Below are 25803 nucleotides of genomic sequence, written 5' to 3' on the forward strand. Positions count from 1 at the left end.
CTAAAAATTGATGGGAGGAAAACTGGAGGCTCAGAAAACCGGATACATGAATGTATGTGTGTCTGTGTGGCACGTTGGTCCAGTTTGTGGATACATTAGCAACATTTAACTTCAGTGTCATCTCTGTTAATAGAAGGGCTTGCTGATTGCAGAAAGGGTCAGAAATGATCCACTCTAAATGCTCCCTTACCTGCGGGCTTCCTGGGTTACATGGTGGGACACACACTCCATTTTAATCTTGTGCCCCTGATTTCCTTCCCTTACAAAAAATTCAGATGCCCCAATTACCTTTAGGAGTCCTGACTGTAGGGGGATCATGTATTGGAAAAGGTTCACAGATGTCAAAACACTCTGACGCCACGGATGTCTTGTGATTTATTTTCACCTTGTGGTGGTGAAGACTGACCTCAGTGTAGCCACTGTGGCTCCCATCAATGCAAAGAAAGCAAGCAACCTCATCAGAACACAGAAACATGTATCAGCTTTTGATTTCAGCACCAGCCATTCCCCGCTGCTGTCAGAGGAAATCACAGGTTTGCACCTGCTCCCTCACCTGTGTGCTCCTCTGTGGCTTCCTTGTGGCTTCGAAACCAAGCACACTTCAGATTTCTTATGTGAAGCCATTTTTTTTTTTCACTGAAGTTTCACAGTTGTCATCATATGCATTTTGTATTCCTTCAGGGACATCCTAATGTAGTGACTCAGAGATGGAAAACAGGTGAGAGCCCCTCCCTCAACGCTGCTGGGTACTATTGATCTTAAATTTGATCTGTCAGCACATCTCTGAGCAGGTAAACACCATGCTCCATCCTGCTCACAAACAAGCAAAGCCCCAGCCTCATCATCATTGGCTTCCTTCAGTAGACACATGTATTGGCCTTCTGTGTTGTTACAACAAAACACAAGTGGAAAATGTAATGTGCCGTATAATGTTTATTGATTTTCCCTGAGCTAAAAGCAAAATTTCAGACGTAGTCTTGGAGACAGCCAGGACATTGGTGTGGAGGGTTCTGTGCAACTTCCTGGAATCATTACCCAAATTTAGATCAGACTGGGGATGGCTGGTGCAATGGCAGTTTTGATGATTAGAATTTAGCAGAACTCCTGGAGGCAGAGGTTGGGTGGTTCTGTATAATATGGGAGCAGAGTTCCTGTCCCTTTCAGAGCCACATAGACAACATGCTGGGCTGCCTTGATACGATGCCTTTGCACTCAGTATACAGGATTGCTGGCTTTCCTGCCATTTCCCCACGCTCTTCAAGGCCAACTTGAGACTTGAGACTGTAGCATTAAGAGTCAGCTTTACTACTGAGCTCAGCTACAGGGTTCCCTCATGATCTGGAGCAGCACTTCACTTCCCAAACTGCACTGTGCATGTGAATCACCTGGGAATCTTGCTGAAATAAAGTTTCTGATTCAGTAGGTGTTGCTAGAGAGTACCAATTTCTAATAAGCACTTAGCTGATCCCGAAATGGACAGTCCATGGACTGCAATTCATACAGCAGAGTCCGGTGAAGGATGAAGACCCAGACCAGATACCATGACAATTTAATTTGCATAGTGGCTCCACCGAGTATTGTAAACCATCCATCCTCAGCACGTAGGGGATGGAGGGCGTCCCCTGACCATTGCAACTGTGGGGACAGTGCTTCTCAACTCTGTCTACCCATTAGAATCACCCTGGGGCTTTAAGACCTATCCAAGCCCAGGACCCACTCCAGACCAATTAGGCAAAGCTCCCCAGGTGATTCTGTGCAGCCAGGGTTTAGGAACCAGTGGCTTAACTCATTATTACACTCTTCAAATGCAGCACTAACATGGCAGAAAGAGGTGAGTGTGGCAGTAACAATAGCAACAAACATCTGGAGTGTGCATGTTTTGCTGTTTCACAAAGCAGATTCACATCTGTTATTTCTTCCTTATACCAACTGTATATGGTAGACCGCTGCTGTAAGAAGGTTACCAAAAAGGGGTGATGGCTCAAACAAAATAGAAGTTTATATTCACGTAGTGGCAGTGAGTGAATATTGATCTGCCAGTGCCTCTTCTTCACCCAGTCATTCAGGGGACAGTGGAAGCTCTGCTGGCTTCAAGGTGGGCTTCTGAGGTCCCCTAGGAGGGATCATCTCCATTCTAGGCAGCCAGAAGCATGGAAGGGCTTCATGGATCAAGTCTGAAAGTAGTAGTTATCATTTCTCCTCATATTCCATTGGCTAGACCTCCGAGAAACAAGGGACAGTGGGCAACGTGGACCAGCTGGGTGCCCGTGGAACATGGGTTATGGTGAGCAGCCAGCAGCCTCTCCCATGAGCTGTGTGGGGTAGATGTGAATGCACAGACTAAAGGGGCAAGTCTCTCCTAATGAAGAACACCCAGGGGGCTGTATGGACCTTTGGAAGAAGTAAAAATGAAAATACCCAGTCAAAGCACCTGGGCTCAGTGGCTCAGAAGGATTTGGTAGGTTAAAATATTCTATAATACTATATTAGTATTCATTCATTGTCCACTCTAAATATTCATTTAGTAGGTTAAAATATTCTACATTCTTCTGCCTCCCCCGCCCCCTGCCCTGGAGTTATTTGTATGGATATTACAAGGCACACAGACTGGTTTTAAGCCTCATTTTATTATTTTGCATGTAGTGAAACATATAAATGGGTTAAGGACTGTGATAAGTGATACATAGTTCTCAACTTAGCCTCCCTCCCACCTCTGAGTGGTGGCCTTGCCTCACACTTCATTCGGAAAAGGGGAGCCTTCAGAGGGCAGATTACTCACATCTCCGCCACCCTGGCCACCGCTCTGCTGAGGCCTGTGTCCAGCACTCATGCTTCCCTCCAGCCCCTCCTACGCCTGTCAGAGGCCAGACCCTCCTTCCGCTCATGTGGAAGATCACATCTTCCTGCTCCTGAATGACTGCCCTCCTGCCTGGATTGCCAACCTTGTACCCTGTGTTGAACCACTCCTGCCAACGTCTTAACAAGATCAAGAGCTCTGGGGTGGGGGTGGGGCTCTCCCTGGGCCCTCCGGCCTCTGCTTTACCGCTTCCCTGCAGCAAACTTCTCTAAAGAGTCGCCTGAGGTTTCCATCCCCTTTTACTCCCCAACTCACTGCAGAATAGCTTCCCCTCTGCCACTGTATCGAAGCTGCTTTTCTTAGGGTCTCTATTGACTCCGATATGGCCAAATCCAATGGCCACTCTTCTTTCTCCATCCTTCTCAGCTTGCGAGGAGCTGCTCCCTCTTCCTTGGGACAGTCTCCCCTCGTGGCTTCTGTGATGTATCCTAGTCTCCTCTGCCATCTCTTTCATCCCTGTAGGGTGTCTCAGCATTTGGACTGGGTCCCGTTCCCTTTTCTGTCTGCCCTCTCCTCTTATGTGAGTGCATGCAGTCCCGTGCCTGTAAAGATTATTTCTATGCTCATGATTCCTGAGTTCTGCATTTATCCCAGACTCTTTCTCCGGCTGCCTAACTGACCTGGATGACTTTACCACTGGAAGCTGAAACCTGACCAGTGCAAAACCAAGCTCTGTACCACTCCCTTGCCATGAAACAAATAAAGCCAACAAAAACCTAGCATAGTCAGTAGTACCACAATCGAGCCAGGTCAGAAATCTGGGAGTTATCCTTCTTTTTCTCCTAGCCCCCTAATCACCAAGCCCTATTGTAGAAACAGAGGAAGAACATTCAAGTCACTCTTCTTCCCACCACATTGGCTGCCACTGTCCTGGTCCGGGCCACCATCATCTCTCCAGGCATGGTAGCCACTTCCTGGCAGTCCTGCCATGTCTATCCCTGCTCTCTAACAGCCTGTTCTCCACCCATCTAGCTTTTAAGAAATATGCCAGTCCCCGCTCTTTGCAGTGTCCCTTCACACTATGATAAAATCCCAACTACTTGCCGTGGTTCCATGCAGCTGCACACACACTGTCCCGCCTGCCTACCCTCCCTCGTGCTGTGCAGCCCTCTGTCTCCTGCACACTCAGCCACCATCGGCCTCTCTTCAGTGCCTCCAGCCCACCTTCACATGTGCCATCCCCTCTGCCAGGCACATCCTCCTCCAGCACTTCCTGGACCAAGTCCTTCCTAGTTTTTATGCATCGTGCATTCCTGTATGCATTTGTGATCGGATTAGGGCCTCTCATCTCTCTGTAGTGAAGGGACCTGTGGTTTGGTTACTGTTTTCTAATACGTTGCAGACCGATAATACACAATAAAAACAGATTCTAGATAAAAAGACAAACATAATAGAAGTCCCATTTTTAACTATCAGATTCAACTGTAGTCAAATTGCATTATTTAAATGCAATTTAGATATTGAAAATATCTATCAAAATAGAAATCGAAAACACATGGATGTTGTGAGGTCAAATTGATTTCTCTATTTATTTGTCATGGATTTGTAGCCAACAGTTGGTGCACCAGTAGGGTGCACCAGTGGTCTATGGACCCCACTGTGAATAGGGCTGTTCTGGATTTCAGTTTAAAAGTCATCTATTTAGGGGCTTTCCTGGACAGCTCATCTAAAGCAGATTCTTGCACACACACACCCAGTGCTGTCTGTCTTCTGTACCTCCTATTGGTCTCCAGTGTGGCACAGAGAATTTGTAATTAGATGTAACGTGAGCAGTTTCTTATCTTGAAATCAGTCTGTTGCTTAGCTGATGAGTAATTTCTTCCACCTCTCTGACCACCCATATTCCCTGTTGAAGGTACTTTGGGCACCTGCCTGTGATTGTGGGGACAGAGCAGCTCCCTACCATCCTCTATCAGAAAACAACACCCAAGCCTACACCAAGACTCAAGCAGATTTCAGTCGCCAGTTCTCAGTGGTAGAATCCAATCTCTAGCATCAGGGTGGGGTTGGAGACTCAGCAGGGTCCCTGCATTATCTACCTTGAGGGACCAAGACCATGAGACATCCCCACGTGACCTGCCCTCTCTTGATAGAGACTGTTCCATGCACAGACTCTCCTTCTTCCTGTTTATTTTCTCTTTTCCATTGCTCCCCAGCTGCACTGGCCCCTTGAAGTCTCACCTCTCACCTTTCCTAGGCCTGGGCCCTTTTCCTAGCCTCCTCTTGTGTCTGGAGACTCCTCAGTTTCTCCCACATGGGGTGCACATGGCAGCTGTTCTGTCTGGCCCATCTCCATTGCAGAGGAAGCAAGGTGGGCTGGCCTTTAGTTTTTTAAACCTTATGACTCCTGGTTATCTAATCCCCTGCTAGTGCCAGCATACACTTTGGATCTTACTGTGGATGAAAGAACATCTACCTCCTTTTGGTCCAGGTGCCTTCCAAACCCCGGTGGGAGATGTGGTGCCCGAGAGCTCCATCCCAACTCCTGTGTGTGTGAGATTGTGCTATTAATGTTTTTCTCAGCAGACAGAGGAGAAGGCCTATCCAGCCACATAAATATCCATGCATTTACTTATTAGTCATCTGAGGATGGGACCAAGGTAGTATCAGTGGCTGTCCAAAAAATATTTGTTAAATAAGTGAATTTTAAAATGAGTGGAAGAACATAATTACTATACTTAGATAAGAGAATAAAGAGGCTCTTATTTCAGAAAGTCCAAAATGCAAATTGTCCAAACATAATAGTCTCCCTTATCTATGCTGGAGGAGGTGCCATAGTGCTGATAACGCAAAGCAGGAAGAGATGATGGAGGAATTCTTTATTTCTTTCTTTCTTTCTACTTAGTGCATCAGGCTTGCTTTCTAGCTTCATTGTGCTTTGGGCAATAGAATTAGTTGCCTTCCCTGAGCTCAGACAATGCCGATGGGGGTCTGGATGTACCTAAAGACAGGAGGGAAGTGGTTTGAGATTTATTTGCCTGTAAGCAAATGAAAATGCTCCAGCCACATGCTGGTAGTGGAGACAGCATGGGCTTCTGTGGCTGACACCCCCAAATCACAAGGTGGCCTTTGCTGCCTGGCCCTGGGGGCCCTCTGAGCCACCCACCCTCAGTGCTGTGAACAGCACTCACCAAAAGGGGCAGGGAGTCACCTGCAGAAAAAAATCAGAGCTGGACAGATGGAAGGGTGACTTCAGTGGGAGAAGGTGGCTCTGAGTCCCCTGCCAGTGCTCAGGGAGGCTGGGTGACTGTGTCCCCAGGAAACCCCATCTCTCCAAAGGATGGTGTAGTTCACCTCCCAGAAGAAGCCAGCCAGGGTCATCCAGGGCAAGGCGGGCAGCCCAGCCCTGCTTCCTTAAACCCACGGGGCAGATGTGCATCGCAGGCCTCCCTCAAGCGAGGCAGCTTCTGTCTCCCTGAGAAGGTCCTGTGGCGTCTCCATGTGGGAATGGCCACAGAGCTGGCTGGTGTGCTCCAGGGAGGAGCCTGTTGTAGGGCTCCCTGTGGCCACTGTCACCAGGCTGCCCATCATGGGGAGCATCTGGCCAGGGGGACACTTTTCCAGCTCACACGCTTAATTGGACCACACCATGGGACGAGGAGAGGATCTGCGTTCGGTCGCATCTCTAATGAGACAGAGAAGCAGCAGGGTCAGACACTTTTGCCTAGGCTAAAAGTGGGACGTGAGTAATTTGGGGACTCAGACAACTGGCAGATGCTTTCTTTTCCCCACACTTTCCAGCGGCTTCACCCTGTGGCAGGGCCAGAGTCAGGGGTCCTCATCCCAAAAAACAAACCAATATTAGTACCTGATGTGAGCCTCCCTTAGCAAGCCACTGGCTCAGACCCTTAGCTCATGCAGCCCTCACAACAGCTCTAGTGAGTGGGTATTATTTTCTTCATCGGACAGATGGGGAAACTGAGTGAGAGGGGGTAACTAACATGCCTGTGGTTATTCAGCCAATGAGTGGCAGAGCTGGGCTTCAAACCCTGACTCATCTGCCTCCCAGTCACTACCAGTCATCCTGCCAGGTGGACAGGGATGGGCCTGGGCCAGGGATGAAAGTGAGGGACAAGTAGAAATTCCAAGGGGTGATTCCAGGGACGTTGGGAGCATGGCAAATGTGGGGCAGTGGAGGAGTTGGGGTTGTTCCAATGGCTTGGAGATGCTGCTCTTATTTCTTGGACAGGCAGAGGTGTTGTTAAACTCCCACAGCATGCCAGACACAGGACAGTCCCACTCAAGAAATGAGTGCCTGGCCCGAATGCCACCACAACACCAGAGAGGCTCTGCAGGTGAAAACCCTTATGTTTACTTTTTCTGGGTTCATTGAGATGCTGCATAATATTAAGAAAGAAGTCTAATTTTGGCTGGGTTCAGTGGCTCATGCCTGTAATCCCAGCACTTTGGGAGGCCAAGGTGGGTGGATCTCTTGAGCCTAGGAGTTCAAGACCAGCCTGAGCATCATGGTGAAACCCTGTCTCTACAAAAAAATACAAAAATTAGCTGGGCATAATGGTGTGTGCTTGTAATCCCAGCTACTTGGGAGGCTGAGGTCAGAGGATCACTTGAGCCCAGGAGGTTGAGGCTGAAGTGAGCCGTGATCATGCCACTGCATTCTAGCCTGGGTGACAGAGCAAGACCCTGTCTCATACATACATACATACATACATGCATATTCTAATTATTACTAGCTTCCCAGGCCACCGTAAAGGGGAGATGGTAGGATTGTCTTCCCCAAGAAGACTAAGGAACAAGTTTCCAGGACTCTGAAAGGCACTCTTTTCTTTGATAGTGGATGGCAGTCACTTCTCAATTGCTTCTCAGACACAGAGCAGCCAGGCAAGCACTTAGCTCCTAAGTCAGAGATTGGCTGAGGCCCTGTCCAGAGAGGACTGCTTGTCCACAACCATCGCTGGTCTAAAAACTTCAGTAACCCCTTGAAAAGCCTTTTGGGGGAGACTTTTCAGTTTCTGGTTCTGCATGTAAGGAGTTCGAAAGTCACCAATCTGTCCTAACAATGAGTAAAAAGCTGAACAGACTGAAAAATCAAGAACTCTTCAGGGATCCATAAGAGAAGTAAGGTCACAGGGCAAACTGCTGCTCTCAATATGGAGAGACAGAAAAGTACAGAGTCACGGCCTACCTGAGCAGAGATTCACAGGTGGAAACCACCAAGGGAAACAAGACAGGGGTTGGGGAAGGTGTAAGAGAACCTGACTGTAATTGATGAATTGCTGCAGCCTGCGTGTGGCCAACTGTAGAGGTAAAAGCTCTAGGGGGACCCAGTCATGGGGGGCCCCTATACTTTTGTGAGTTTTACCTCCAGAAGCTCTACCAGGTTCTCACAGTAAACATTTTTCTCACATAAATATCCCCTTGTGCTTCTGGCAGGGGGAGAATGAGCCATTTTGAATTACGCTGGAGCAGTCTGTTCTTAACATGGTCTGTCCCCTGGAGAAACTTGCTAACTGCAGCCAAAACTACTGGGGTATTATCAGAGCCTAACTGACTTGGAGGAGGGAAGTACCCAACTCCTGCCCCCTCTAGCCATCCTGTACCACCTAAGGGAGTGAAGGAAAACAAAACAAAACTGAGAAGCACTTGTGAAGCTCACAGTGCAGAGGCTCAGGCTCACTAAAAGACTGAGACCCACTCTTAGGACTACAGAGTGCTTCTCCTTCCCCTGCGTGGCACCACCACATCACCAAAAGCCTCCTTACAGCAGTTCCTTTTACCTGGTACACCTTGTCCAGTTATCAAGAAGAAACTACAAGAGATACTAAAAGGCAAAAAACACAATTTGAAGATACAGAGAAAGCATCAGAAGCAGACATGACAGGAATGTTGGGATTCGCAAACGGTGGATTTAAGACAACTATGATTAATATGCTAAGGGCTCTAATGGAGGAAATATTCAGCATGTACAAAAAAATAGGCAATGTAAACAGAAAGATGGAAATCCTAAGAAAGAGCCAAAGAGAAATGCTAGATATCAAAAACACCGTAATGGAAACAAAGAATGCCTTTGATGGGCTTATTAGTAGACTGGACATGGCTGAGTAAAGAATCTCTGAGCTTGAGGATATGTTAGTAGAATCCTCCCAAACTGAAAAGTAAAGAGAACAAAGACTGAAAAAAAAAAAAGAACAGAATATCCAAGGACTGTGGGACAACTACAAAAGGTGAAACATATGTGTAATGGGGATACCAGAAAGAGAGAAAGAAAAGGAAGAAATAGGTAAAACAATAATGACTGAGAATTTCCTCAAATTGATGTCAGACACCAAACCACAGATCCAGGAAGCTCAGAAAACCAGACAGGATACGTGCAAAACAAACAGAAAACAAAAAAACTAAAACAACTGCAACCAGAAATATCATTTTCAAACTACAGAAAAATCAAAAATAAAAAATTCGGAAAGAAGCCAAAGGAAAAACACCTTACTTACAGAGGAACAAGGATAAGAATTATATCTGACTTCTTCTCAGAAACCATGCAAGCAAGAAAAGAGAGGAATGAAACATTTAAAGTGTTGAGAGAAAAAAACCCACCAACCTAGAATTCTATACCCTGCAAAAATTAACGTTCAGAGGCGGAGAAAGGAAGATTTTCTTAGGCAAACAAAAATGTAGAAAGCTTGTTGCCAGTAGGCCTTGCAAGAAATGTTAAAAGAGGTTCTTTAGAGATAAAGAAAGTAGTATAGGTCAGAAAGTTGGGTCTACATAAAGAAAGGAAGAACACTGAAGAAGGAATGAGTGAAGGTAAAATTAAAACTTTTATTTTTCTTATTCTTGATTGATCTAGTGGATAACAGTTTATTCAAAATAATAATATCAAAACAATAGTAATGTACTTGATTACATATACTTAGGTATATTACACACACACACACACACACACACACACACACACATGCTTATATATAAGTGAGATGAATGACAGCAATGGTACAAAGGATGAAAAAGAGGAAAAATTAGGATCATTTTGTAATTATAAGGTACTCATACTACCTGTGAAGTGGCATTGTGATATTCGAAAGTGGACTTGGATTCATCGTAAATGGTAATTGCAAACTCTAAGTCAACCACTGAAAAAAGTTAAAAAAGAAATATAGCGGATATGCTAAGACAGGAAAGAAAATGTAATCAGATAAAATGCTCAATTAAAACCAAAAAGAAATGCTGGAAGTGGAAGAAAAAGTGGAATATAACAATAGCAACAAAGAACAAAGGCACCAAACAAAAAACGATAACACATATGGTAGATAACTATATCAATAAGCACTTTGAATGTCAATGATCTAAATGCACCGATTAAAAGACAGAGATGGTCAGAGTAGATTTTTAAAACTGATCCGACTATCTGTTTTTTACAAGAAACCCATTTTAAATGTGAAGACAAATTAATATAAAATAAAAGAAAGTATATGAAAAAAATGTACCCTGCTAACAGTAATGAAAAGAAAGGAAGAGTAACTACTGTATATTTATTCCAGACAGAACAGACTTTATAGCAAGGAAAGTTATCAATGATAAAGAAGAGCATTACATAGAAACAAAGGGGTCAATTCCCCAAGAATACTTAACAATCCTTAATGTGTATGCATTTAACAGAGCATCAAACTACATGAGGCAAAACCTGATAGAACTGCAGGGAGAAATAGATAAATCCACTATTATAGTTAGAGATTAACACACATTTATTGGAAATGGACATATCTAGCAGGCAGAAAATCAGTGCGGACATAATTGATTTCAACACCATCAATCATCAAACAATAATTGACATACATAGACTACTTCATTTAACAACAGCAGAAAACACATTCTTCTAAGTCCATATGGAACATTCACCAAAATAGTCCACATTCTGAGCATAAAACACACCTTAACAAATTTAAAAGGATGGAAATAATACAATGTCTGCTTGTAGACCACAGTAGAATTAAACAGAAATCAACACCAGAAAGATAATAGGAAAATCTCAAAATGCACACAATGTACTGCTAAATAACATGAGTCAAAGAAGAAATCTCAGGAAAAATGTTAAAAATATTTTTAACTAAATGAAATGAAAACACAACTTATCAACATTTGTGGGATGCAGTGAAAGCAGTGCCTAGATGAAAATTTCTAGCATTGAGTGCATATGTTAGAAAAGAAGAAAGATCTAAAATCAATAATCTAACTTTTCAACTTAGGAAACTAGTAAAACAAGAGCAAATTAGATACAAAGTAAGCAGAAGAAAAGAAATAAGAACTAGAGCAGGAATCAATGAAGTTGAAAACAGGAACTCAATAGACAGAATCAACAAAACCAAAAGCTGGTTATTTGAAAAGATTAATACAATCAATAAACCTCTAACCAGGCTAACTAAGCAAAAAGAGAAAGAACATAAATTACTAATATCAGAAATGAAAGAGTGGACATCACTACAGATCCCGTGGACATTAGGAGGATAATAAAGGAATGCCATGAACAACTGTATGCTCACATATTTGATAACCTAGATGAAATGGGGCAAGTCCTTGAAAGACACAATCTGCTAAAACTCACACAAGAAGAAATAGACAATCTGAATAGGCCTGTATCTATTTTAAAAGTTGAATCAATAATTAATAACTTTTCCAAACAGAAAGCACTAGGCCCAGATGTATTTGCTGGTGAATTCTACCACACATATAAGGAAGACATTATGCCAATTCTCTATAATCTCTTTTGGAGGATAGAAGCAGAAGGAATACTTCCTGACTCATTCTGTGAGGCCAGCATTACTCTAATACCAAAACCAGACAAAGACATTACAAGAAAAGAAAACTACAGATCAATATCTTTCATGAACATAGATGCAAAAATCCTCAATAAAATACTAGCAAATCCAATCCAATAAAGTATTAAAAAATTATACACCATGACCAAGTGGAATTTATCCCAGATATGCAAGGCTGGTTCAGCATTTAAAAATCAATTAATGCAATTCATCACAACAACTGACTAAAAAAGAAAAAGCATTTCAATAGATGCAGAAAAGGCATTTGACAAAATCCCATACCAATTTATGATTTAAAAAAAACTCTCAGTAAACTAGAAATAAAGGGCAACATCCTCAACTGCATAAAGAATATCTGCAAAAAACCTACAGCTAACATCATGCTTAATAAAGAGAAACTAGAAGCTTTCCCATAAGATCAGGAACAAGGCAAGGATGTTGTCTCTCAGCACTCCTTTTCAACATCATATTGGAAGTTCTAGTTAATGCAATGAAGCAAGAAAAGGAAATAAAAGAGATACAGATTGGAAATAAAGAAGTAAAACTGTCTTTTTCACAGGTGACATGATCATCTATATAAGAAATCCAAAATAATTGACCAAAAAACCCTCCTAGAACTAATAAGCAATTATAGCAAGGTTGCAGGATACAAGGTTAGTATACAAAGATCAATCACATTCCTATATACTAGCAATGAACAAGTGGAATTTGAAATTAAAAACACAATATCGTTTACATTAGCTGCCCCTAAAATGGAATGCTTAGACACAAATCTAACAAAATATGTACAAGATCTATATGAGGAAATCTACAAAACTCTTAAGAAAGAAATCAAAGAATTAAATAAATGGAGAGATAGTCCATATTCATGGATAGGAAGACTCAATATATTCCAGATGTTCATTCTTCCCAACTTGCTCTATAGATTCAATGTACTCTTAATCAAAATTCCAGCAAGTTATTTTTTGGTATTATTAAACTATTTCTAAAGTTTATATGGGGAAGCAAAAAACAGAATAGCCAACACAATATTGAAGGAGAACAAAGTGGGAGGACTGACATTGCCAGACCTCAAGACTTACCATAATGCAACAGTAATCAAGACAGCATGGTTTAGTGAAATAATCAACAAATAGATCAGTGGAACAGAATAGACAGCCCAGAAATAGACTTACATAAATATAGTCAACTGATATTTGGCATAGGATCAAAGGCGATATAATGGAACAAAGACAGACTTTTCAACAAATAATGCTGGAACTATCGGGCATCCACATACAAAAAAAAAAAAAAAAGCTGGACACAGACCTTACACTCTTCCATAAAATTAACTCAAAATAGATCATATACCTAAATGTAAAATGCAAAACTGTAAAACTCTTAGCGTATAACATGGGAGAAAATTCAGATGACCTGTGTATGGCAATGTCTTTTTAGATACAGCACCAGTGGCATGATGCGTGAAGGAAATAATTGATAAGTTGGACTTCATTAAAATTAACAACTTCTGTTCTGCAAAAGACAATGTTAACAGAATGAGAAGACAAGCCACACACTTGTAAAAATATTTGCAAAAGGCACATCTGATAAAGGACTGTTATCCAAAATATTCAAAGAACTATTAAAAGTCTACAACAAGAACACAAACAACCTGATTTTAAAATGTTCCAAAGACCTTAACACCATCGAAGATATACAGATGGCAAACAGCGTATGAAAAGATGCTTCAAGTCATATGTCATCAGGAAATGCAAATTAAAACAAGAGAGATCACTACTTACCTATTAAAATGACCAAAATCTAGAACACTTACAAACCGAAATGCTGAAGAGGATGTGGAGCAATAGGAACTCTCATTTGTTGCTGGCAGGAATGCAAAGGGATATAACCACTTTGGAAGACAGTTTGATGGCTTCTTACAAAACTGAATATACTCTTACATGATCCAGCAATCCTTCTCCTTGGTATTTACCCAAAGAAACTGAAAACTTATGTCCACACCAAAATCTGCACACAAATGTTATAGCAGCTTTATTCATAATTGCCGAAACTTAGAAGCAACCAAGATGTCCTTCAGTAGGTGAGTGGATAAACTATGGTATCTCCAGACAATGGAATATTATTTAGCACTAAAAATAAATTAACCTTCAAACCATAAAAAGATATGAAGAAACTTTAAATGCATATTACTAAATGAAAGATACCAATCTGAAAGGGCTGTATACTGTCCTATTCCAACTATATGACGTTTTGGAAAAGGCAAAACTATGACAACAGCAAAACGATCAGTGATTGCTGGGGGTTTGGGGGTGAGTGGGGCAATGAACAGGCAGAGCACAGAGGATTTGGGGGGGCAATGAAACTACTCTGCATGATACTTGAATGGTGGATACATGTCACTACACATTTATCCAAACCCATAGAATGTACAACACCAAGAGTGAACCCTAATGTAAACTCTGGACTCTGAGTGATAATGATGTGTCAACGTAGGTTCATCAGCAGTAACAAATGCACCACTCTGGTGGGGATGTGGATAATGGGGGAGGCTGTGCATGCGTGGGAGCAGGGAGTATACGGGAACTTCCTGTACCTTCTGCTCAATATTGCTGTGAACCTAAAACTGCTCTTAAAAATAAAGTCTTTATTTTTTAGAAAGAAAAGGGCTTTAGGTTTTTTTTTTCAATCAAGAGAAATAATCTTCTTATGTTTTCATATTTACACTTCTTTTTTTCAGGAGGAAGACCTGAACATCTTTTCCCTGTCCTTTATTTCCCACACATCAGGTTGGCAGCTGCTGTGCTTTATTTTTGCCCTGTGTTAAAGTCCTCTCCCACCCCAGCACCTACCTGTTCCTCAACTAGCACCACCACATCTCTGTTCTAAATGTTGTTCTCCTGCAATAAAGGACGTTTGAATTAAACATTCCATTTTTATCATATACCGTATTTCACCATGATCTGCACACCTGTTAGTGCATCAAGGAAAGAACCAACTGGCATTGTTTTGAAGGTGTTAGAAACGTTGGCCTCTTTATTTTAGTGTGTATCTCAGAGGTGGGACTGGCAAAGCTCTATTTCACGTCACTAAAACATCCCTAAAATAGACACAAATCCTTGCACGTGGTGTCCGTCGGATGAAGCCATGAGGCTATGATAAAACTATTATCATGTCTCACCTTTTTTCCCCTACTGAAAAATGAGACCAGACACAGCATGAAAATTGCAGCTCACTGCCAACAGGAGAGAGGCGGACAGGGAACCATCTCTGGTTTACTGTGAAAACTTTGACATTTCCATTCACTCAAATAGCAAATGTTTATCAAGAATCATGCTGGATGCTACAGGAGTTAGAAAAACTCTAGAGACACGGCCCCTGCTCTCAAAGAGTTTATGGATCTGTACAAGTATTAGGCATGTAAAATGCACAAAGTGCCCAGGAACTCCAAGATCACTGCCTGTGCACTCAGGGAAGGCTTCCCAAAGAGGCTGGTGTTTGTGTTGGTATTAAATTTGCATAGGAGGAAATAGCCAGAGGGAGGGTGAGGAAAGGACACTAAATTGAAAGGAGGCTGGACAATGAGGGAAGGCTTATTTGGGGAAATTGCAGTCTTATAGCAGCCCCATCCAGCCCAGCTCAGGCCATTCTCGGCCAACACAGGGAAGACTTCAGGTCCCATGCCTCAGCACCCCATCCTTTGGTCCCACCTCCCCACTTCTAGCTCACCTCTGTGAAGTTCCATAAGAGACTAAATATGGTAAAAACTGGACTCTACTGCCATTTGGGTAGGTAGGAATTTTCCAGCTAGTCTGAAAAGAGCCGTAACCCTCTGTCATGAAACAAGGAACAGAGACTTCACACCTCGGGGACAGGAATCATCCGTTTCTGGCTGAGTGTCAGCAGAGCAGAGCCTTTCTTGGATTCTGCCTGTAACCACTGAATGTCCAGACTCCAAGCCTCACAAAAGCCCTAACTGTTGCTAATAATGTCTAAAGTAAGAAACATTAAGAAAAATGGAGTTGCAGAAGGATCTTTGTTCATGCCACCCACAGGTTTTCCCCGGGTGTGTTTCCCTTAGAACTAGCAACTGACGGGATATGAGTCACAGGCTGAGCCTAAAGGAGTTCTAAGATAAGAACAGAAAAAAGTGCCATAGCCTGGTCCACTTTTACTCCCGGAATTTCTAGGAACACACAGGTTATTTCAAACGCCAACCATGTGGCGGTTGTTCACGGGGCTGTTTGGCATGTGTCTGAGGCCTCTGGGTGTGGGAGTGTGTCCATCCGTCTGTCTGTCTGTCTGTGTGGAACTGTCTGTCTGTTAAGGAAGCTGTGGAGAGGAGACAGTAGCAGTACTCAGCCGAGCCCCATAGTGAGAGGCTGTGTTGGGTGAGAGGTGGAAGTCGCCGAAGCCATGGGTATTTTTATATTGGGATTTTTAAATAAGCCTCCCTAAGTTTATAATTAATAATACTTTTGTTGTTGTTTTGTTCCAAGTTAAAAGAAACGCTCCCACCCTCTACCCTCATCACACCACATGGGGTTTCCTTTACAGCAAAGCTAATCATCTGCCAGGTGCAATCATTACAAACACTACAAGGTGTGAAGATAAATGTTTCTACTTAAGGGGAAAATGCATCTCCATTACCAGCCGATTATGACAGTCTCAGAGTTAAAGCCCCTACAATGGATGGTTTTTATCTGGCCTCTGAGAAAATGTGGTGATGAGACGTGTTCACATTCTCTGAATGTTTGGGGCTTCCCTGGTGCAATCCCAGGTATTCTAATTGCACAAGGAGCCTGGTAGTGCCCCAGTACGGGAAGGGCAGCATGGGAACCCCAGCAAGTTTGGACACCAGTGATACTAATAGCTATTATTTATTAAGTGCCTACTGTGTCCCTGACCTTTGTGTTATGCGGTTTTCATACATCTTCAAATCCTCTCAACAACTGGAGGAGTTGGGAATTGTTTCACTCATTAGACAGATGGGAAAGCTAAGACACCGAGAAGTCAAACAAGCTGCCTAACACCCTGAAGCTCATCAGTGGTAGAGCTGAGGTTTGAACACAAATTTGGGTAACTCCCCTGCCCACGCCCCTATGTGCCACTCTGTGCTGCCTGCCTTTGCTCATTAAATGATTGATTAAATGGTTGATCTGTACGGTACAGAAATTCTTGAGCACACCATGGGACCATTTGCCTCAGGGTGAATGCAATGATTTGAACAGTCGTTCATCCTTCAGGCCCAGTGAGGAAAAAAAATGCTGCTGATAACAAACTTGGGTACATTTATGTGGGCTCTTTCATGACGTTTTCTGTGCTTTGAAAACAGTTTTGGTAATTTTCTAATCCTACAGTGGCCCTCAGGGGCTTGTTTAGAGAGCCTTTGAGGAGAAGTGCCTTCCTGCTCTGTGTACCTCTTTTTCTCTTTCATAAAACTGTTAGATATTTAAGGTGTACAACATGATGTTTTGAGATACATGTACACAGTGAAATGATTATTACAGTCAAGTAAGTTAACATAATCCATTTCCTGAAATCTACTCTCTTAGTGAATTTCCAGTGTATAATACGGTATTATTAACTGGAGTCTGGATACTATACCTCAGAGCTCTGGACTTCATCCTATAGAACGGCACCGTTTTACCCTTTGACCTACATCTTCTGATTCCCTCTACCTCCCCGACCGTGGTAACCACCATTCTGCTCCCCGTTTTTATGTATTCAACTTTTTTAGATTTCACATGTAAGTGAAATCATGCAGTATCTGTCTTTCTGTGCCTGGTTTATTTCACTTAGCAGAATGTCCTTCAGGTTTCTCCATTGTGTCCTAAATGGCAGGATTTCCTTCTTTTTTAAGGCTGAATAATATTCTGTGGTGTATATTGCTCATATTTTCTTTATCCATTCATCTGTCAATGGACACTTGCCATACCCTTGACCACAGAAAGGGGCTCCTATCCCAGAGAAGATGCCGGCCTCCTGAGGGTACAGCAGCACTGGAGAACGCTCCAGCAGTGCAGGGACAGGGGCCCCCAGGCAGTCCCGGGGCCACTGGAGACCCCTTCTTTGTGGGAACAACCAGGAATTGAGTAGAGGAGAAGCAGCACGGAGGAGGGCCTCCAAGGAGAGATGAGCCCTTATGGCCACATCCCTGGATCTCCCAGGAGCAGTTCAACAACGTGGCCGGTGCCTTTTTCTCTCTCCCTCTTCCTCATCAGCTGTCCTTCCCTTTGCTTCCTTCTGCTTTATCTCCTGGAGATGCTCCCGGAGCACCCTGGTGGTAGCAAACTTGAAAAGAGCCCCTGTTTGTGGAAATGCAAGGGGTTATGTGACTGCATTTGCCAGCCCAGGAGATACCCTGAGGCAGGGCAGCAGAAAGCTCCTGGGCCTCAGAGTCAGAGCTCAAAGCCTGTCTCTGCCAGTGTCCACCTGTGGGATCCTCACAGCAGCCACCTGACAGCTACCATTTACTGAGCACACCCTGGGCCTGCCAGCCTCAGATCTGCCCTGGACCTTCCCTGCACTGCACCAGATCTAGACAGGCTGTCCGCCGCAGACCCCATTTCCCAGACCCCCTTGTCACCTGGCTCCCCACTGTCTTTGTCCAGAGGGAGCCTGGAGGGTGGGCAGGTGGAGAACCAGGCTACTTCTCCCTCACTGTTCCTGCCCTGGGGGCGTCTCCAGCAGGGTCTGAGTTTCCCCCGGCTCCAGTTCCCGCCGGATAGACCTCCATGGTTCCACCTTCCACTAGGGACCCCAGCAACGAGACCCCTTCATCCCACCAGCCCAGGAGCGGTAGTGGCTTCCTGCTCTCACTAATCTTGGGGTGTTCCTGCTGGCTTCTCCACTTTGCCATCACCTCGTTAAATTCCATCTCTTTAGACACTCGAGTCCTGGTTTTCCCTGAATAATCAGTTTGTCAGCTCTGAACTAAGCCCTCACCAGCATTTCTCGAGATAGCCCTCAGAGACTCTTGTTGTACAGCTGAGGACCCTGAAGCTCAAAGATGCGCAGGGATTGGTTTAGGGTCACTCGGCTGGTGAGTAGTTCAGCCGGAATTCAGACCTAGGCCTGTCTAGAGCATGCCTGGGCTTCTACTCACTCCTCTAGTTGCTTCTGTGAGTTTCCGTTTCCCCTTCTCTGAAAGAACCAACAAGATCTACACTGCAGTGTTGTTTGCAGGACTAGGGAGTGCCTGTAGTGTGCCTCCAACCCTGCTTCACACGCCTCGGGACACCTCCAGCAGGGTGGCCTGCTCTGCAGGGAGGGCCATCTTGTTTTCCAGCCTCAGTGGGCACCCGCTGCTGCCAGTGAGTAGTTTCAGTGGCCAGTGTGGAGAGGGCACCTCTTCTGGCCTGTATGGTGGGCACTGCCTGTTCTGCACTGGCCAGGGTGTTTGGTTACCCCAAGGAAGGGAATCAAAGTTAACTCTTTTACATTCTTTTTTTTTTTTTTTGGTCAGAGTTCTTACTGGTTTCCATGAGTGTGGGTTTGAAGTTGGCATTGACAGAATCTGTGGTTTGACTGTTTCTTGAAGAATGTTTAAGCGGCAGCACTGTTTATTTCTGAGTCCTCATCCAAGAACGAGCTCCTTGTGGCATAAAAAGCACCGAACTCCCACTGAAGCCGTCTTTGTGGTGACAGAGATGGAACCATTCTTACCTTGCAACCTAGAATGCAGTACCAAGATAGGACACTAAAAACAACTTTTTCTTCCCCTAACAAGATGGAATATTCGAGTCAGAACCCTAAGGCGTCCTCCTAGGGTAGAATAAGCTTCCATTTGACAGAGGAGAAAAATCAAGGCTCAAAGAGGGTAAGGGATCTGCTTAAGGTCACACAGTGTGGTGTTGATGGCAGAACCAAGCCTCATGCCCAAGGCACCTAACTCTGGTTGCCCTGGAGGCTGTGCCCTGGCTCTGCAAGCAGAGCTAGAAGAACCGTTCCATGTTCGTCACTGGCCAAGCCTCAGCAGGGCTGTAGGGGATCAGGTTAGGGACACTGCCCTGTGATTTTAATAGACCCAAATTACTACTGTGGTCACAGAAACAGGCTTGGGATAACTATGCCTTTCAGTAAAGATTTTGTCCAGAAATATCTTAATTTTATTTACTAGGTCGTCTGGCACATAATAGCATGCATTATTAATACAGTAGCTTAATACTCTCTATTAAATAGGCATACTCTTTGCATTGTAAAACGAGCCTCTCTTTTACGATGTACTTCACAATGCCATGTCACAACGGCACGTGCTCAGAATATTACAGCAGGCTTCCATTCCGCCTTCCATGAACTACTAAAAAGGAGACCATCTCTAGTGCAACTCAGTAGCCTGGTGATTAATCCATAAGCACATTTTTAACTGAGTTCTCCTAGGCCATTCTTTGTCTTAAGGGCTTCAGACAAAGGTGAGCATGTGGTTCTGAAACTTTTATTCTCCCCTACTGCCCAAGTCTGTCCACTACCTCCAATGGTGAGTCACGGAGATTTCGTCTGCCACCCGCGGCCTTGTGAGCGCTACAACCACGGAACCGTGGTGGAGTTTTACTGCGATCCTGGCTACAGCCTCACCAGCGACTACAAGTATATCACCTGCCAGTACGGAGAGTGGTTTCCTTCCTATCAAGTCTACTGCATCAAATCAGGTAAGACTGAAGTCCTCACCCTTGGAGGAGGTGGACCCTCCTTGGACCATCTGCACATAGTGGGTGGTGGTTATGTACCAAGCTGTATCTCTCCTCCCACGCCCAGTGTCAAGAACAGGATATCGAAACATATCATTGCGGGTCGATGGGGCTGCTGTTGGGCTCTGTGCCAGATGCTTGTAGGTCCTGTTCAGAGAGTCAAGAGTGTATTAACCTGTCTGCTGGAGGTCCTTCCGTGGATGCTAGGGACCTAGGGACCCCATTCAGAGGGTCAGGAGTATTAACCTGTCCATTCCCAGCTTAAAAAGCTGACCCTCTAAACGGGGTCCCTAGACCCCTAACATCCATGAAAGGACCTCCAGCCTCCGCACTCTTTTTTCTCTCAGCCTTGTCCCTTTCCACTGGTAAAGACACAGGCCTATGGGTGTGACCAGAATTACAAGCATTGCCCTGGACCCAAGCGACACATAACTTTACCTTTCTCTTCCACTCAAGGACACATATCAGAATACAGATGATACTGTGGGTAACACCTGCTCTCACTTGTAAAACTATAGGCCATTTGCAAGCTTCAGGGCTTCATAGTTAAAAGCAAATGACTTACTTGCAAACCACCTTCCCCACTGGCCTCAGTGCACCTGGGTAGTGACCACAGGATAGAGACTGGGGTACCAGCACACACCCACTGTCTCCTTCCCACTCACCCCAGCCCTTTCCATTCTGGGGATGCTGCCCTGAGCAGTGCTGATGACTGCATGCCTTTCCCCTGGGCACAAGGAAGCGCTTGTTAATGCCAGGTCTCTGGAGGGGCACACATGATCCTGTGAGCCAGCGAGGGGAGAAGTGCAGAGAGAGTGTCTAAGAGGGTGGGCAGGACAAGGCAGGGAGACGTCTAAGAGACAGGGTGGCCCGTGCCCAAAGGATAAGAGTCTCTTCTGGAAGGGTCTGCTCTTGCTGCCCCTGACCTGGCAGGCAGTTGATGGCCAGAGGTGGTAGGGCATGAGAGCTGTGGAACAGGGGTCCCCTTTACCCTCTGTTTCTTGCTTTACCCAACTCCACAGCATATCCCAGAACATTCACAAAGGGCCCAGCTTCCCACTCCCCCAGCCCTTGGTCCATTTCGGAGCAACTTCTCCAGGCAAGAGGGATGCTCACCTTTGTTCTCAAGAGGCAGATGCATTATTTAAGCCTGTGCCAGGCCTGCACCTGGGACTGGAATGTGAGCATGCAGGTCTGCAACCTGGCAGAGCCCATGCCAGAGACAGGTTTTTAGTGTTGGGTGGATCCTGATGCAAGTTACATGAGCTGCAGGGGTACGTGGTATCTCTGCCGAGCCTTGGGGGTCAGAGGCACCTTGCACGCATCTCTTGTGCCAGATGTATCCAGCAAATGAGCCCACGGGGAACCTCGGCACCTCTCACGGTCTGGGAGCCTCACGTACAGCTTTGTTCTCCCTCACGCAGAGCAAACATGGCCCAGCACCCATGAGACCCTCCTGACCACGTGGAAGATTGTGGCGTTCACGGCAACCAGTGTGCTGCTGGTGCTGCTGCTCGTCATCCTGGCCAGGATGTTCCAGACCAAGTTCAAGGCCCACTTTCCCCCCAGGTCAGTTTCATGTCTTGGCAGCCGTGGCTCAAGATCTGACTCAATGCAGCCACCCTTAGCAGCAGAGAGAGAATGTGATGAGTGAAAAGTTGGAGCTCTAAAGGGAAACAGGGGAGAGCAAAAACCATGTTCTGGGTTGTTTTGAGCACCAAGCTGGAGACAGACCTCATTTTCCTCTTTCTTTCTTTCCTACCTCTCTCCCTCCTTCCTGCAGTAGATGATTCGCAGGTGGGCATCATGGGGGGCTAGCAATGGGATCACAGAGTTAGGGCTGCAGGCTGTGGACTGCTCCACCCAGGGGCACCATTCCCACTGTGGTCCCCCTGCATGTAGCCCTGGAGTGAGGCACCACGCAGCTCAGTCTATACGCAGGGTAAGACGCGCACACAGCTGCCTGGGACACAGGTCAGAGGTGTGTGAACAAAAGTGTTATGCATTGAGAAGCCTCAGGAAGGAGAAAAGACTTTTCTGATTCCAGGAGGAATCAGGAAAGGGCTAGTGAGAATCTACCATGAAGTCTTATCTCAACCCCTGGAGTGGGACATGTGGAAGGCACTTCTCCATCCTTCTCAGCTGCACCAATCAGCTCGGGGTGGTATCTTCAGCCTCAAGTCGTCACCACCAAAGAGGACGGCACCAGCACCCTTAGGAACAAAGAAGAGCCACCCAGCACTACTGCTGGCAAATCACTGTTCCTGGAGGGAGAAGTAGTTTAGAAAGCAAAAGGATAAGTTTATGAACATTGAGAAGAGGAGGTGAGGACAGCAAAACACCGCAGAACACTAGCCAGGGGCCACTGATACAAGCTGTCTTTTCCTTGCCTTCTGTGGCCATGTCAGTCTTCTCATTTTTCAGAACCTAATGCTTCAGAAAAGGGCGTTTGTTTTTTGCCCACAGGGACAGCCTAGTCCCCAGAGTCATATGTACCTGAAAAAGGGACTATTGCTCATGGAGGAGGAGGCTCCTGGAATTAACCACTTCTCTCTTCCCTTCAGGAAAATGCAGTGTGTCTCTTACACCTCCCAGCTGTGAGAGGAGTGAAGGAAGTGGGCAGAGCTGCTGGAGACAGCACCTGCCCGCCTTTGCCCTTAACCTCACACCCTACAGGGCGGCCTTCCTCACTTAGCAATTCTCCCCTGCCTGGCAGCAGGGACCCCCCCCCCGACCCATGGTCACAACCTAACAGGCACATCCCTTTCTCCCCAGCCACAAATGTGTGCTAGATGTGGGTGTCACCTGCATCCCTCCCCAGGCCCAGAGGTGTGTCAGTGCCATCCTGGTGCCACAGCAAGCTCTTGCTAAGATGCTGAAACCTTCCTTCCTCTCCAACCTGCCATCCACTCTCTGTCTTCCACATTATTATATATTCATCAAGGGACCGCGTTCTATCATTGAGCAATTACAGTATCTCAAGAAGGCCTGAGGATTACAAAGAGAAAGCCAACCCGCAAGGCTGTGATTGATAGTGCATTCAAGTACTTTAAAAGGGCCCACAGAGCTATTTTTCTACATATTCTTGGAAGAAAAGTTTCCAGGATATCCACTAAATATTAAGATGTTTTTAAAATGTTCTCGAAACCCTTTCACTTGATGTTCTTCAGCCCTTGAGTCTTTCATCTTTTTTTTTTTTTTTTTTTTTTTTTTTTTTTTTGAGGGTTTGTCTGTCGCCAGGCTGGAGTGAGTGGCGATCTCGGCTCACTGCAGCTCCCTTCCAGTTCACCCATCTCCTCCTCACCTCTCGAGTACGGACTCAGCCCCCCCACCCCGCTATTTTTTTTTTTTAGAACGGTTCACCGTTCTCGTCTCCTGACCTCGTATCCGCCCCCCCTCCCAAGTGCTGGTTACAGCGTGGCCACCGCCTGGCTCATCTTTTATTATTCTTGAGTTGTTTGGGGAAGGTTGGCTTCAAATACATGACAAGAATCTCAAGGGCAAACCAAGAATGGACTTTTTTTCCTCCAGGTTCCGCCAGAGTAGAGCCTGCAGGGATGTTGACGAGGGGTGTACGGGAGCTGAGTGGCATGGCGGGGACACGTGGAGGGGAAGCTGCCAGATCGTGAGAGCTGTAGCCTGGGTGTGGACTGTTAGGGTGAGAAATGGAGAAGAGAGGCGTCTGCTCACCCTGGCCTAGACAACATGGAGGTTCCAGGGACGGTGAGGAGGCAGGGAGTCCTGAGTGAGAAGAGGAGGCCAGCACAAGACAGTGAAGTGGCCGGAGAGGAAGGGAGTGTCATTGTCAAGGAAGCAGTAACTAGTGGTGGCTGTGGAGGGAGAGCAGTCTGGCTCAGAGCTAGCTCCTCCTTTCCTCCTGCCTCTTGCCTCCTACCCCCTGAAGAGCGTGGTCTTGGTGGTCTCCCGCCCTCTCTGGGCAGCCTTTAAGAGCTGCGGGACAAGGAGTCCACCACCATATCTCCAAGCCTTTGCAAGATGTTTCAAAAAGTCAGTGGACTTGAGCATTAGAGAGACACACAACCTATGCTTCCCCTCCACCCACAGATGTTTCATTTTCTTGGGTTTAGAGCCCCTGCCACCAGCACTCAGAGATTCACTGTCTGCCCACCCAGCTGGGTCTTCTCTTCCTGATATTTTACCTTTGGCCTCCTCCCTCAGCACCAGTTCCCAGCAGAGATAATAAGAAACCAAGTTCTGGCCAGGCGCGATGGCTCACGTCTATAATCCCAGCACTCTGGGAGTCCGAGGCAGGTGGATCACCTGAGGTCAGGAGTTCAAGACCAGCCTGGCCAACATGGTGAAACCTTGTCTCTCCTAAAAATACAAAAATTAGCTGGGGGTGGTGGTGCATGCCCGTAATTCCAGCTACCCGGGAGGCTGAAGCAGGAGAACTGCATGAGCCTGGGAGGCGGAGGTTTCAGTGAGCCAAGATGGTGCCACTGCACTCCAGCCTGGGTGACAGAGTGAGACTGTATCTCAAAAAAAAAAAAAAAAAAGGGAAGAAACCAAGTTCCATTGGCTACTTCTTAGCCACCCTGGGTTCCTCTTGAGGCCAGGAGCAGAGTGTGGGGGTCACACGGAGCCCAGGCTGTGACGTCAGATGCCCCGGGCTCCAATCGGGCAGTGTTGAATGTGCAGTGCTGAGAAGCAAAGGGAGCAGGCCAGGAGCTGTGTGCGCGCCCACGCGAGGGAGCCCTGCAGACATGCAGACTCACTTTGCTGCCGCTCCTGGAGCCCTCACACCAGCAGCCCGGGCCTTGCTTAGAAGAGTGGCGGGGGCGCAGGAGGTGGCGGTGAGTCTGCGCAGCTTGAACGGGGTAGTGACATGGTGCTCACAGCTTTCCTTTTTTTTCCTTCTTTCCTGAGTTTTTTTTTTTTTTTCTATCTAGACTAAAATGTAGTGATTTTTATACTACAGCAGAAAACAGCAAAGGAACATGATGAGCATAAGACCAGCTAGTCCCTCTGGGCACTCAGGGTCCATAGTTACTGTTTTTTGTTTGTTTGTTTGTTTGTTTGTTTTTTATGAGACAAGGTCTCGCTCTGTCACCCAGGCTGGAGTGCAGTGGTGCAATCATGGCTCACTGCAGCCTCCAACTCCTGGGTTCCAGGGATCCTCCTGCCTCGGCCTCCTGAATAGCTGGGGCTACAGGCGCGTGCTACCACACGTGGCTAACATTTTTATTTTTTGAATAGACAGGGTTTCACTATGTTGCCCAGGTTGGTCTCAAACTCCTGGGCTCAAGCAAAACCTCCCAAAGTGCTGGGATTGCAGGTGTGAGCCACTACACCTGGCCTATTTTCTATATTTTTAACAATGCTATCCCACTTTCAATCCCATCCTACAGGACACTGCAGAGGTGCACTGGGATGCTCTGTTAGAAAGGGTTATGTTGTCCCCTGCCCCATGAGCTTATGGCCAGAAGGCCAAAGCCCACAGGTCAAAGGAGCAAGGGAAAAGCAT

General features: G+C 45.7%; 1 protein-coding gene across 4 annotated transcripts in view; it reads left to right on the forward strand.

Moving 5' to 3' along the window:
• Window positions 1-25803, forward strand: part of SUSD4 (sushi domain containing 4) — a 150442-nt gene that overhangs the window by 121569 nt on the left and 3070 nt on the right. For 2 of the 4 annotated variants that reach the window (XM_030812824.1, XM_030812822.1), the window contains exons 6-7: window positions 20082-20279; window positions 21743-21887. In XM_030812824.1, the coding sequence (XP_030668684.1) occupies window positions 20082-20279; window positions 21743-21887 (343 nt within the window). Of the gene's footprint in view, window positions 1-14368; window positions 14560-20081; window positions 20280-21742; window positions 21888-25803 lie in introns of those variants that run through there. The other 2 variants (XM_003281771.3, XM_003281773.3) reach the window with 2 other exon arrangements.

Source organism: Nomascus leucogenys, chromosome 5, assembly GCF_006542625.1.
Source record: "Nomascus leucogenys isolate Asia chromosome 5, Asia_NLE_v1, whole genome shotgun sequence".
NCBI lineage: Eukaryota > Metazoa > Chordata > Mammalia > Primates > Hylobatidae > Nomascus > Nomascus leucogenys.